At 33.0% G+C, this 15,249-nt stretch overlaps 1 protein-coding gene across 2 annotated transcripts in view; it reads left to right on the top strand.

The window, feature by feature from the left end:
- The window catches only part of Tusp (WD40 superfamily protein Tusp), a 58,697-nt gene that overhangs the window by 17,518 nt on the left and 25,930 nt on the right, over positions 1–15,249 (top strand). The window contains exons 1-3 of one of the 2 annotated variants that reach the window (XM_070651944.1): positions 669–726; positions 2,305–2,575; positions 3,551–3,571. In XM_070651944.1, the coding sequence (XP_070508045.1) occupies positions 2,501–2,575; positions 3,551–3,571 (96 nt within the window). In that variant the 5' untranslated portion in view covers positions 669–726; positions 2,305–2,500. Of the gene's footprint in view, positions 1–668; positions 727–2,304; positions 2,576–3,550; positions 3,572–15,249 lie in introns of those variants that run through there. The other variant, XM_070651942.1, reaches the window with a different exon arrangement.

Here is a 15,249-nt window from a genome sequence, read left to right as displayed (position 1 = left end):
AGATGAAAGTGTATTTTGAGCCATATCCAATTAATTTTCCAACAGTCGACATGGGATTTAGGAATATTTATTATCAAAAAAATCCCCAATTTGTTATTTCCAATATATCCACCAGAGTGTGGCCGTCTCAAGTTCGAGTTTTTCGACATTAGATTGTCGAAAAATTCGAACATTTTGAACTCAACTTATTTTAAAATAAAAATTTACGTTACAAAGAAAATTAAAAGTAACGGTCAAAAAAAATTTGAATTTTAAAAGAAATTAACGGTCGTTTTTGAGACCGCCACACTCTGATATCCACAAATATTCATTTCCAATCCACAATTCACTTGTTCACAACAGAGAATTGATAGACTCTCAGCGTCTATTGTCAATGAATTGTGTGTCTATTTTTAGAACGCAAACACAAGTTCTTTTTCTATCATTTTTTTTCTATTGTTTCGTACAGAAATTGCACAGAAAAAAAATGTCACATTGACATGTACTATTCTATTATATTATCAAAATACAACTTGTACTATACAATATCTATCTAGCATTTATTGTTTGTGTACATATGGAATGACTGTTTATTGTGTTTTCACCTTCACTGCTATGAAATTGAATAAAAAAAATGATTTTTTACAAGTGAAAATGAATTATTTTTGGATGCGATTTTAGGTGGTTGTTTTTTTCAAAAGTTTGATGAAGGATTTGTGTAATTTAATCAGTGTTTTTAATCCTTTGGTAAGCTACCGATTTGTACTTACAGAATCAGATATTTGTGAAAGTGCTACATTGGATTAATGCTGTAAAGCTGTTTATTAGGGGTTTAAATTATTTAATATTGCATTCAAATTAATATCGGTAATGATAATTGTTGTTGAACATAGCTTGAAGTTAACTCGGATTTGGTATGGAGTCAAATCAGCTTGAGTCGACTTTTTCATACAAAATTCGAGTCGAGTTCTGGCTCAAAATCGACTCGAATTTCGAATGGAAAAATCAATTCGACTCCATATAAAATCCAATTCAACTTCGACATCTGCTATTGAATATTCATATTTACTTACTAAAGCTGCTACGTACACATATCAATTGTGTTCCAAGCCTTCCTTTTAAGGGCACCTGCATCTGACTCTTTAGCTGAATACTGCTACCGTAAAGCCAGCCAGTTAAGCTTCATACTACTTTTTGATATGATGTTAGATATGAAAATGGGTAGCATGAGTATCTATCCAGATTTAATCGAACAAATTTGAATTCTTAACTAATCGTTTGTGATGTTTGTTGCATAAGCTGGATCAAACTGGGTCTTTTGAATTAAACAGAACTTTATTGATGTACTTTTCGAGGATATTTAAGAGAATTGTAAAGTATACGGCGTAGTAATGGCCGAAAATTTGGCACCATGCCAACTAAACTCTGGCTAATGGTGAATATCATCAATTTTAGGCTGAAAATCGAGTCAGTCTAGTCTGATGTTGAATTTTTAGTATTTTTTTACGACGAAATGCACTTTCTGATATGATTCATCTTAAAGCAAACCTCTAAATTGAATTGGTTTAAGTTGCCGAGTCAATATAATAAATTACTCGGTCTAAATTGACTAAAGTCAATTCAAGTCGACTCGACTCTATTTGCAATTTTGTCTAATAGTGTTGAAATTGAATCTATAAATGCAAATATTAGAATCTAACTAAAGAATCTTGCTGAATAGCAAATAGTCCAAAACGTTTTAGAAGGGAGGCTCACCAGGTCAAAGGTACCCTTCCTGGCTACACCCCTGAACCCCAAGAAATCATCCGATCTCTCTCTATAATTAAGAATCCTCATCTCAATATCAATATAAATTTCATCACTTTATTTTGACCTCATTGCTGCTCATTTTAATGATTAAAAATAATTTATGACGAACTTTCTTTTTTTGCTATAAATAAAAATAAATTTGAACAAATTTTTATATATTTTCTCTTCGTGGCACATCAAATATAAAACTTTTCACAAGTTGCAATTATTTTTTTTTAAAATTTCAATTGCCTTTTTTAGTGCCAATAATCTCATTTAGTCCAACCTAAGTGCACTCAATTGTATTTTTTGATACTCAAAATCACACATTGCAAATTTACTTGATTTTTCCCACCGAATTAATATCATCTGTCATGCACAGCCACTCGGGAAAAACAACAAACCCACAAAAAAAAAATTTACTTTTACGTGAAATTGAAAACAAAAAAAAGTTTGACAGCAACGCGACGCAATGCAACAAAAAAGGAAATAAAAATTAATATGAAATTCTTGTTTTATTTTTTGGTCTATTTTTAGCAACATCAAATAATGAAAGTACACAAGAATCGCATTGGAATCGCTATAAGACAGAAACAATAAAAATGATGATGATAAATTTAGCAGTGCATGAAATGTTGTTAATAATAGCTTAAATATATTTAAAAAGTAGGTGTAAAATAAATAAGCAAAAAATATATATAGCAAGAAGTGAAGCAAAAAAAGGTCCGCAAAAATGCATTTACATTTCGAAAAAAATTCAAATACAAAATGTGATTGCACAATATTGTCGCTGTCGTGGATGGGAAAGGTGAGTTCTATAACTGCATTTTATTTAGATATCCGAACGACACAAATTAAGAAGGCTCCGTTATGGAGTTTTTAAGGCTTAGTATAACTTCATATCACTTCATGTAGCTCTATATGATTCATATAGTCTCAAATGACTCCATATGACTCTATATAGCCCCAGACGACTCCGTATGGCTCCATAAGACTCTATATGACTCCATAAGATTCTATATGACTTCATATGATTCTATATAGCTCCATATGACTCCATATAGCTTCATATGACTCCATATAGCTCAATATGGCTCCATATAGCTCCATATAACTCCATATGACTATATAGAGCTCCAAATGACTCCATAAAGCTCCATATGGCTCCATATTGCTCCATATGACTCTATATGGCTCAATATGACTCCCTACAGCTCCGTATAGCTCCATCTGGTTCCATATAGCTCCATATGACTCCATATGACTCCATATGACTTCATATGACTCCATATGACTCCATATGACTCCATATGACTCCATGTGGCTCCATTTGACTTTATATAGCGCCATATGGCTTCATACAGCTCCATATAACTCTACGGGACTCCATATGCATCAATATGGCTCCATATGTCTTCGTAGGACTACATATGACTCCATATTGCTCCATATAGCTCTATATGACTCCATTTAGCTTCATATGAGTTCATATGGCTCTATATAGCTACATATGACTCCATAAGGCTCCATTTGATACCATAAGACTAAATATGGCTCCATATGGGTTAAAATGACTCCATGTAGCTTTATATGACTCCGTATGGCTCCATATGACTCCATATGGTCCCATATAACTCTATATGACTCCTCATGAACCCTTCTTCATTTGTGCTGCTCGGAATCATCAACCCCACATATGAATGTCCTTCATTCAATAAATAATTGAAAATTTGTTAATTTGCTGTCTCATTTATGAATTTTCATCTTTTTACTCCCACTATAGGTGCCGGAGGACATACCAGAAGTGAGTATTATCACCCTATGTAATTTATTTTTTCTAAATCCATCAATTCATTGAGTCGCAAAAATAATTTCATAACGATTGGATAGAATAGCAACTAGGGGTGGTTAGTTTATGGGGTGTTTTTGTATTTGTTTAGTATTGAAATCTTGCTGTGCAAATTAGACATAAAGCATTATATCAACATTATATTATTATGCATGGTGAATATGAGTGGGAAATGTGCAGCATTTAAACGGGGTGGACATGGATTTGGGGTATGTGAATTTGGAGGGAATAAAACTATTTTTTAATAGGATTTGCAGTGTTTTATGATAAAGATGCGCAGTTTCTAGGCATTCGGGTTGCATATGTTAGGTCTAATATGACTGCAGACCTGGTTTAAATAATACAAACTTGTTGAGTCCATATGGCTTAATTAAGCTCACTACTTGACCTATGTAGCTGATTATTTTGACAATTGCTTAGAATCTGTAACTGAAAATGCTGATTTTAGGTGTCAAAATACTTATTATCATCGCCATAACTCGAAATCGGCTAGAATTTTATATGTGAAAGTCGACTTAAGTCACTCTTGGAGCATTTCGTAACCAGCAAGTATGCCGTGGAGTATTATTGGAGAAACACGGCTATAGAGCAGGGCAATGAGGTGAACCGCATTTTTTACAATAAATATAGGTCGAAATCAGTCTTCATAGCGTAGTCAGGACAACCTTTCATCTTAAATTCTCAGAAATAAATATATTCAGAATAATTGAATATCCAGAACTCCCATTTGAATCTCCCTTATTCATCTCAGAATCCATACAAATGACTCAACAGAGTCAACATCCGTTGCACATCCCCACAGACACAGCATAGTATGAATATATCCTCCCCTAGCTTATAAGTCATCAATTTTAATCAATTCAATTTGAAATTCAATATCCATCAATACACAATCATCATCATCATCCTCAATCCATATTTATATTCATGTATGCTGATTCGTACACAATACACAGAAATTGTTTCGTTCGAATTTTACAAGCCAAGGCAAAATCATCGACAAATTATTGATTGATGTCATTTATATATATATAAAAATTATTTCCATCTATTGTCTACTGCTGCTGGTGAGATATGATAGACTGAAATGACATTTTATTGACATTTGGCGTGATTTACCTAAATTTAAAACAAAAGAAGAACTGATGTGCGTCGCAAAAAAAAAAAAAAAAGTCAGAAAATTGTTTTATTTCTGGTTGAATGAATTTTAGCGTAAGATATCGTAATTTGAGCAAAGAATGGATTTACTGTTAGGGGTCGAATAATGGAAAGTAGATCAGGCAAACTCAATTGTGCTATTAATTGTGGGAAGCAAAAAACATGGAGACTTCCTTATTTGATTGAGTTTCCATTCAATGTCCTTAAATGTATTCAATCCATCATTCTGAAGGTAGTGTCTTAAAAACAACAAATGAGGGTACAAATTTAAGATCTTAATGAAGCAATTTTATCGAAAATAGATGGGGTTAAATTTTGGTAGCTAAATGACTCGTAAAGGTTTACTTCTTGGTTATTGGATGTTAAATTTTATTGACCAGCAATATGCTATAGAGTATAAGCTAGCTTTGGATCAATGTTTTTTGACCTTACTCGACTTTTATTGAAAAGAAAAACTGTGCGGATGTCGTAAAAGAATTAAAATTTTGATGGATTTTTGAATATATTAGAGCAAAAGGTCGAAGTCGACTCAAATTGTATATGAATCCATATGGAGTCGAGACGACCTGAGTTGATTTATCCATACAAAATCTGAGACGACTTCGAGCTTTGTATTATTGCTGTTTTGTTGAGCTTCTTTTGTGATTCGAAGTGGCTTGGTGGCGCAATGGTTTAGTAATTCAATTGTCCTTTTTTGAATCATAATTCCTCACCTCGCTGACCATACAGATCAGCTGTGATCTATAGCCTCTAACAGTTGACGTTTAACACTGGCTCTATCGCTGGCTTCCTTTTACCAATTGCAAATACCAAGTACAACTCTGTCTCTATCAACAGCCTCTTTCCAAGAATTTTATGGGTGACCTCGTGCTTTTTTGACTTTCTTTGTAGACAACCAGACAGTAATGACATCAAAGGAGTGGTTAAGACGTCATTATACCGAGTATGGAGGTCTGGTTTTCAATTAAGATTTATGCAAGAAGCGGACAATTCAGGCAACAAAGTTTGTCACTTTCACTTGTAAGCTGGTTTGTTGTTCCCCTTCGAGTTCATGTACACGCCAGACATCAACCATAGTGTTCCTTGTGAATTCCTGCATTACACCTGCAGCTGAAAACTTCAAATCCTTTACAATACCTTCTAAATGAATCATAGACACAAGTTAGTAACGCAATAAAGGAAAAAAATCCAATTAAAAAAAAATTGTAAAATATGAAAAAAGAGAATCCATTTTAAGCACACACGATATAATTTTTCATCCATCCTTCATTTCATTTCTTTTTAATCATATTTTTCCTGCACACAACAACAACAAAAACAAGCAGCAGCAAATAAAAGGAAGAAATTTCCTTTTCATTTAATTCCAACTGCAGCACACTTCAGACAGGGCTTCTGTTCTGTATGCGGTAATTGTACATATATGTATAAAATAAAATTATAAAAGAAAGGGGGGAGATGGAATCATATCACATCATATAAAACACACAACATAATACATACAACATATAACACTGAACCTCAACTGATAATAAAAACAACAATATTGAATAAAGGAACAGAAAAATGGGGAAGAAAAATTCGCAACTCTCCAATTTATGTTTACATGCAAGCCTATCAAAACTACATTTTTTTGTATTTATTTAGAGTCGCTCGATTGTGTAAACATAAGTATATATTTTGTGGCGGCTGCTTCTACTGCCGAGTTAGAATATCGATCGATTTTGAATTTTAATATCCTTGGAGTATTTTTTATGACTTTTTATACACAAAAAACTGTGAATTTGGGAATTTTTTTGAAGGAATTTAAGGGTTTTGATGTTACTGAGCGCATAAGTCTGTACAGCCTGATTACTACAAGCTGTCAGATGTCTCTATAAAATACAACATAAAACCGAAAGCTGCCAAATTTTTCAATATGAGGGTAGCTTTGTTGTTCTGTATTTCATCTCAATGAATAATTAGGTCAATTTTTTTGAGGATTTATTGCTCGTGAAGATAATAAAGACACAGCTATTAATTTGTTAGTATCAAAAATTTTCCATTTTTTCCCTCTAGCAATTCGGGACAAAAAATCGATTCATTTGACATATTGACAATCCTGATTGCAGGTTTTCAACCTGATGTGGTCCGCAATTTTAATAATTTTTATTATCAGCATTATTATCCCATTATAAACCGATAGTCTAAGTTTGAGTGTGGTGGCTTGACAAATCCTCAGTTGCAAAGCTATAGCCTGCTATATCATTAACTGTGAAACAACAAATAGCAGCACACATTTTCGAGAGTAAATCTGTTTTAAATTCAAACATTAAAATTAAGGATTGTTGTTATTATTATTATTATACACAACTAGAGAGTCTTTCATATTTGATGATGATTCTGCCTGTTATTTTAAAAATTTCCGACTCACATGATAGTCGCTAATGCAGTATCGTGTTTAGAGTGAAAGATTAAAGAGGATTAGAAGATCTTTGATGCTGTAGCAATCGTATTCTAATGTCAAAATTAAAGCATTAATAGTCCAGATCAATAATTTTCTCACCAACGCAAAACAATATTTTTTCAAAGCATAGACGAAGTTGCAGGAATTTTATCTGATAAAGTCTCCTAAATTCTAGTCAATTATAGCCAACTGATTGACAACTTTAGCAGAATATTGTCGATTTAAGGCGAAAATAGTCGATTATAGCCGATAATAGCAAAATGTAGTTCAAAATTACCGAAAATAGCTAAATATAAGCGAACATAGTCGAGTATAGTCGACTAAAGCCGAATATAGTCGAATATAGCCAACTAAAGCCGATTGAAGTCGAATGTAGCCGAACATAACCAATTATAGTCGAATATAGCTGAATATAGTCGAATCTAGTCTAATATAACCGATAATAGCTTAATATAGTCAAATTTAGTCGGATATAATAGTCAAATATAACCGGAAATAATCGAACATTACCGCAAATAGTTGAATTTAGCCGAATGTAGCCAAAAATAGTCGATTAAAGCCGAATATAGACGAATATAGGTTAATATTAGGGGTCCGAATGACGGATATCCGTACCGTCCGTTACCGGTAATTACCGGTAATATCCATTACCGTTACCGTTCATTTCTATGGATTATCCAGCGGTAACAGATTTTTAACGAATTTTTTAAAAATTCATATATTAAGACCGCAGTTTATTTTTTTGTTAAGGGTAAAAAACTTATTTTTAGACATTTTTAATTTTTTAAAACTTTAAATGCTTATTACTCTTCGCAGTTTTGTTCAAATTTGTTTGAAAGTGTTTTAAACTAACATTTATTGAGGATATTTCCAAAAGAATTTTTAAACTTGTCAATTCCAAGATATATAATTTTCAAAGTCAAATGTAATATTTGGTCACATTTTTTCGCAGTGAGCATTGGATATTTGGATATATTTTACAACTTTTATTTGCTTACTGTTGAAAAAAATTACCAAAAAATTACATCTGAAAATCAGTCTGAATCAGGCTAAAACGAAAACTGACCAAATTTCGGTTAATTTTCAAATTTTTTCTTTTGGAAATTTTAAACTGCATGAAGTCCAATAGTCAAAAGTTTTAATGCAATATCTCTTCTATACAAGTCATCCTCTAAAATCGTTTACAAATAGCTTTTTTCAAAAATGACAAAATTTTTCAAAAATGACAAAAAGTGACCAAAAATAAAAAAAATTTTACCCTAAATATTCGGATATTTATAGTCGGAATATACGGATATTACCGGTAATCACCGGTAATTACCGGTAAATATCCGTTACCGTCAAATCCCGATTACCGGTAATTTTCGGACCCCTAGTTAATATAGTTGATTTTAGCTGGGTATAGTTGAATATAGCAGACTATGGTCGAACATAACTAAATAGAGTCGAATATAGTCGACTTTAGTCGATTTTAGTAGATTCTAGTCGAATAAAGCCAAATATAGTCAAATATAGCTGAATACAGTCGACTATAGTGGACAATCGCATAATATATTCGATTTTAACAGCCTTTAGCCAACTATACTCAAATACAGCCAACTTAAACCATCATCACCCTTTGCTTCAAGCTATCAAACATAAAAATAATAACACTCAAATAAACCTCCTTTGTTCTAAGCCACCCCACGAGACAAAGCATCTTCACCTTAAGTCTCATTTCTATGAATATAAGATTTCATAAAAAAAGAGATATAAAAAAAAAAATAAGAAGAATTTCGGTTTGCTTTTATTCCATAAAAGGAAGCAGAACAAAAAAAAAACTGAAAAATAAAAAAATAAAAGCAAAAGTGGAAAAAAGAACTAAAAAGAAGAGGAAGTGATGAAAATAACTTTTCTTTAGGCCTTTAATACCAAATGATAATACGGTATATAGGCATACATATAGACATTGAGAAGAAAGGAAACTATAGAGCACTTTTGAGAGTTATTGAATCGAGCGATGGAAGCGAAATGCGAGGCAAGGAAAAAGGGCTCATTTCATGAAATCGAAACCCTCAGCTCTTTCGTTCAGGCTTGATATAAAATGAAGAATTAGCGCGCCATAAAGTCGTCAATATGATTCTCTAGGGGAGGAAAAATTAATCTTTTATCAAAATATTTTCAGCCTTACAACATTTTTCCGCCTTCAGTTTTTTTTTTCAATATTTTCCAGTTTATTTATGAAAAACTCTTTTGTGTAATCTATCGTTACAGTTTAAAAATACTCAATATTTCTCCATGCTGTTGATGTGAGGAAAAATAAATTTAATGGAAAAAGAAGAAATTTTTTTTTTGTTAAGCCATTGATTCAATATGGCACGTGAGATGAAATGGAAGCTATTTTTCAATAGTTCTGAGTAAATTTTTGAGTCGAGGATTTTTGAGGATGATGGTCGGGGTGATATGCTAGCTGTTCAGCTTAAAATGTCGGATTTTGGAATATTTTGACGTCAGTTAGCTGTGTGTAGCGTTTTGTATATGAATGTTATCTTAGAGTGTCAGATTGGCTAATGCCCGAACAGCACAAATCAATTCCTTGCCCGTCTCAAGACCGTTCCTAATCCACCTTTTCCATCTAAGTAGCAATTGGTTAATCAATCAAAAATCCAGCTCCAGACCGGTGTGACTCTGACATGTCTGATCTGCACAAGTTTTTCATTGGAGCCAGGTAGTTGCCGCCATGGGATCCAAGTGGCAATTTTCATTTTAAATGCCCTATGGCAGTCATGTCCTATGGCAACAAGTTTCCACGTTTTAGCAGTTTGTTTAGTTCGACATCTCCAAAACCATTTTTCTAAAAACCACCACTTTGGTTTTGAAGCTGCTGCATGATACTGACATTTTGTTGGACCTGTCATCGAATCAGTCATCGATTTAAATTCCAGAGTCACGCTAGAGTATCCTGATGCTGAATTTTTGATCGATAAACTGATTTGTGCTACTTGAAAGGGGAAAGAGAATTAGGAAAGGGTTAGGAAGTATCTAAGAGAGGCTAGGAGGGAGCTAGAAGGGAGCTAAGAGAGTCTAGGAGGGAATCTGGAGGGTCTAGGAGTGGCTAGGAGAGAAGATACAATTGCTGATGATCTTGAAGCATCATGTTAAGTTTTAAAAATCTCCTAAATGGCGTTCTATATATTTATGGAAACCCACCAAAGAGTCTACAACATGGTTATGTGGCCCAAACTTGAGGTGTTATCGGTTCAAAACTGGCAAATTGGCACTATGCCGATCTCATACCACATTATTTACCTTCTACATTACTCTCATAATGTCCTTTTTGAGGTGTAATTCTAGAATAAACAAATCTCTCAATCTCATCACTAAATTCCATAAAATATTCCATCACAAAAAAGAGAAGAAGTTCTTAATTCCTTTGTCCTCAACACAAAAAGCCTCACAAAAACCACACTCAATTCTCCATGCGTAAAAGGGGTTGTACAAAAACCATAAATCCATAAATAAAACCTAAATTATACTCATGAAGTTAACAAAATAAAACACTTAAGCACACCTGAGAGCTATTTTTACTGTAATTTACCACCAAACTCGTCCTGTTGTGAATTTGAATTTCTAATTTTTTTTTTGAGACAAAAAGACACGAGGATAATATTTATTAAGGAATTTTATTGCCGGCATGTCTCGAAAAAATTTCGTCAATATAGAAAAAAAAATCTGTGAATAATTTGAGTTTGATTTGTTTTTAATTCCATCGAAATTTTCGTTCTTCTTGTCGGTAAAGTTTTTTTTTATTCTGTTCATCCTTCTTCCTTCATTCATCTCCCAAAATCCCCTCAACGTTGATACTCAAAATTGTTATTTTTCATCTCATCTTTTTTCACAAAAGCATGAATATTTTTTCGAGTTTAATGCTTGAATAATGAAATACGAATTCCTTATTCATAATCATAAAAAAATGTATTTTTTTGCTCTCGGTGTGAATAATCCTGTTGCTATGGTGTTTGAGTACAATTAAATAGATGGAAATGTGAAACTTTTTTATATTTCTATCTGTGCTTCTCGTGAAAATGAGATGATTTTGATTACAATTTGATGCGTTGTGGATGGAAAATTTGAGTGTGTAGTGGGTATGGTTTAGAGTTTAGCATAATTGTGGATAGTATGAAGGTTGGTGTTTGAGATTTGTATGGTCACTCTATCTATTATGTACTATAGAGCGTCAAAAATGAGGTAATGGAATTCGTATGGAAATGCTGACTCTCTTATAGTACCAAATTGATGCAATATTGAACCATGTTTCGTAAGAGACTATCAATCGCGAGAAGCACAACGCGGGGAACTGCATTTATCTCCATAAAATGCTTCAAAATCTGTAATATAGGTGCTTACAGGGCAACTCGTATCTTACCGTCAATGTGGCAATGAAGCGATGCTTTAGTGAGCATGTTATGTTCGAAAATGTCATCGTGCTCTCCGAAATCATCTCAAGATAGTCACACAGATTAAAATATTTACATCACGGCGTCAAAGCGTCAATATACTTACTTACTTCCTTTCTTGGCTGGTGCGCATGAGGGCCCATTACCGCGCGTAGGGAATCTCTGAAGATATTAAGGACTGTAGCGTACTCTTCAACACATCCAATCCAGGAATTCTTCGGTTTTCTTCGCGATCTTTTACCATCTACAAAGTCTGAATGAGTTACCTTAAGAACTGGGGCGCCACTTGGGCTTCTGTATACATGGTATGCCAAGTGGCATCATTATACTTAGAATCTAATCATGAATGCTAAGTATACTGATATGTTGGTATCATTTTGGCAACAATTCAATATGCGACAATCTAATACATTCACAGTGTAGTAAAATATTCAATACTCATATGAGAATGCATTAGAGACTCCCACGGATCACCTAACATCATAAACTTCTAATTTATCAACACCAAATCTAAACTTTTGAATTTTAAATTGAAAAAATCCCATTTTCCGCACGTTTTCTCAACAAAATCCAATCCACAACGATCTAAACCACAAAATTCCAATCACTTCCCACCACAAAATAACTTCATAAATTCCTAAACTCAATTATCTACCTCTCAAGTGCAATTACTCTCAACATAATATCTAATTCTTCATTTATAAACCATGTGCGAACTTATTACTGTTTTATAAATGATTATTTCACACGTTTTATAAAGTCTGATTTGTTGCATGTTTATTGCCATTTACTTCCAATTGTTAATCGAATTTAGAAAACATAATTAACTTTAGCTGCTTACATTTACATCAGAAATTAAAAAATAAACACAAAAGTGATGTAATGGACTGTAAACAACGGTAATTTATTGATTTCTGTCTTGTGTACATAAAAATTGCTTTACACAATAGAATATTCAGTATAGATTAATGCTCATTTCATTGGATTGTTGACGATTAAATTCACATTGATTTAATGAAAACAACCTTTTTTAATATTCATTTCCATTTTTGTGTCTCTTCGAATCTTCGTCAACTAAATGAACATTTTATCAACATTATATCCTTAATACATTAGACGTGAAGATGCTTCCTTATTAAATTGAAGATGGGCAAAGAAGGAAAAAAACATTAAAATTTATAATTGAGTTGATGATTTTGGGTATTTTGGGATGATTGGTGAGGCTTTCTAGTTCTTCTAAGAAGTCACTTTCTAAATTTTTAAGATCATTGCTTCTCGAGTATTCTGTGTGAAAAATTACTGAGTTGTTTCATCATTGTAAGAATCTCAAATCTGTCTTAGATCATTGGAGAGTAACCTTGCATTTTTAGCGGTACACCTTGGTGGTAAGCTTCATCCTAAACTGCATACGGCAATTCCACAGATTGCCAATCATTTGCTGAAAGCTGCAAGCTTAAGCTTAAAGTTGGGTATTATGCTTGCTCTAGTTAAAATAAATCAGACCCCATTGTCCACAGACTATTTTAGTTTTATGAGGCTAGCTTTCCAACATTTCAATTTCAGTAAAACTTGCAAACAATTGTCAATTTGCAAAAACCTTAAACTTAAAATCCTTTGAATAATTGAGCAGAACTGATAGACAATCCACTCCTTCAGAAACCTATTTCTTGACACTGTCTGCTTTAATAGCTACTGTTGTTAGGAATTTTTGAAACCATCAAGACCGAATCTAGAATCTCAATCGAAGCTAGAAGTCTACTGGGATTTTGCATGGAAAAGTCGACGCAAGGCGAGCAATTTGATCTCTCATCTCAATTTATTATCAACGTAGCTCGATCTTCAGAAATACCTGTACCTAAACAGCACAAATCGACTAACAGATCAAAATCCCGTTCCCTGGTTGACGTGACTCTATGCTTTCTCGCTTTCGGAATCGGGATCGAGATTTCCCGGGGTCTAAATTTCAAAAGTCGGGATGATTGCGAAAATTTATCGAGACAGGAATTTCAAGAATGCATACGTGACTCTGTTTTGGTGTATTATTCCAATTAGATCCATCACCATTCCAGAGTCACGACTGCCTGATGCCAGATTTTACACCGATTAACCGACTCTTACTATTCAGGTACACAAGAAACATTAACAATTTGAAAATCTACAGAATTTTCTTCAATTACATTACTTTATTATCTAAATTCTCAACTTATTCATTAAATAATTTACAACTGCATGATACAAAAAGCTTACTTTCACACTATAATCCCACCAGCTCTGCATCTATAACACCATTACAAATTCCATTATAAAACTAAGCTACAAACAAGCTATAAATATACATTACAAAACATTCAGACTACAGAACACATAAAAAAGACTGATAATTAGTCTAATAAATTAGCAGCACAAAGTTCTTAATTCGCAGTCGTTGCTGTATAAAAAATTTTTTATCATCATTAAATTTCTAATTTATTAAAAGTGATGCTGGAACTTGCTTATCATCACCTTAATATCCTCTACCTCGTTGTGCGTTGAATAATGACGGAAATAATTTTGTTAAATGATGAAAATTTTCTGGTGCTTTATGATAGACTTTGACTAAGCCATACAGCTTACATTTGCTGACAATAAGAACTTCATAATGTGTGGGTTGCGTGCTTATATGGACCTCATGGGGCTCCTAAAATTATCAAAAAAAGAAAATTGATGAAAATTGGTGCTGCGGGACTTTATTTAATGCTTCAATATTTTTCAAATTTTATAATGAGTTATGGGAAGTTGTTGCTATGGGATATGTTGTTAAGATGAGATGATGGAATGTGAAGATTAGGGGTTTCAATCCCGGGATCCCGCATCACATGCCGGACGTTTTTCCGGTCCCGCAATCCCGGGATTGGATAAGCTTCAATCCCGGGATTACGGGATTGAGAATTCATTTCATATTGATACAAAAACTTCAACTTTGAAATCTTAAATTTTAAAAAATCTAAAATAACTCGTTTAAAAATCATGTAGTATGTCACTACATAACTGATCGAATAATTTCAACCACAATTTTAAAAGCTGAATATTGAAACTTTCTTTAAAAATTCATATTAAATTGTTAATATTTTTAAAGACCAGAAATTAAATAAATTTGCATTTAATTTCTTAAAATTTGCTAAAAAATTTAGGAACATTCATTTTAACGACTATTATAATTTGAAATTTTGGTAGTGATTGTGATCACAATGTTTATTATGCTTTTTTGCTATCGGGATTTCCTGGAAAATCTCAAAAAATCCCGTAATCCCGAACCCGAAAATCTATCGAAATCGGGATTTTGAGAAATTATTCGACATTAACTTGTCGTTTCCTAGTCCTTTTAACACATTTTTGTCTGCTTGAAATGATTCATTGAGCCCTAAAATTTCTAATAATATATTTAGTATTACAAATTTGACCAAAAACGTGTTATTTTTCTTTAATTATCAATATCAAAAGAATACTTTTTTTCATTATCTAATCCCGGGATTAATCCCGGGATCCCGGGATCAGATTTTCAAATCCCGTAATCCCGGGATTGAGATTTTGTCCCGGGATTGAAATCCCTAGTGAAG

Source organism: Chironomus tepperi, unplaced genomic scaffold (genome assembly GCF_022539635.2).
Source record: "Chironomus tepperi strain 1889 unplaced genomic scaffold, CSIRO-AGI_Ctep_v1 contig_472, whole genome shotgun sequence".
Taxonomy (NCBI): domain Eukaryota; kingdom Metazoa; phylum Arthropoda; class Insecta; order Diptera; family Chironomidae; genus Chironomus; species Chironomus tepperi.
Note: the sequence above shows the minus strand (reverse complement) of the source record. Positions and strands in the feature narration are given on the sequence as shown.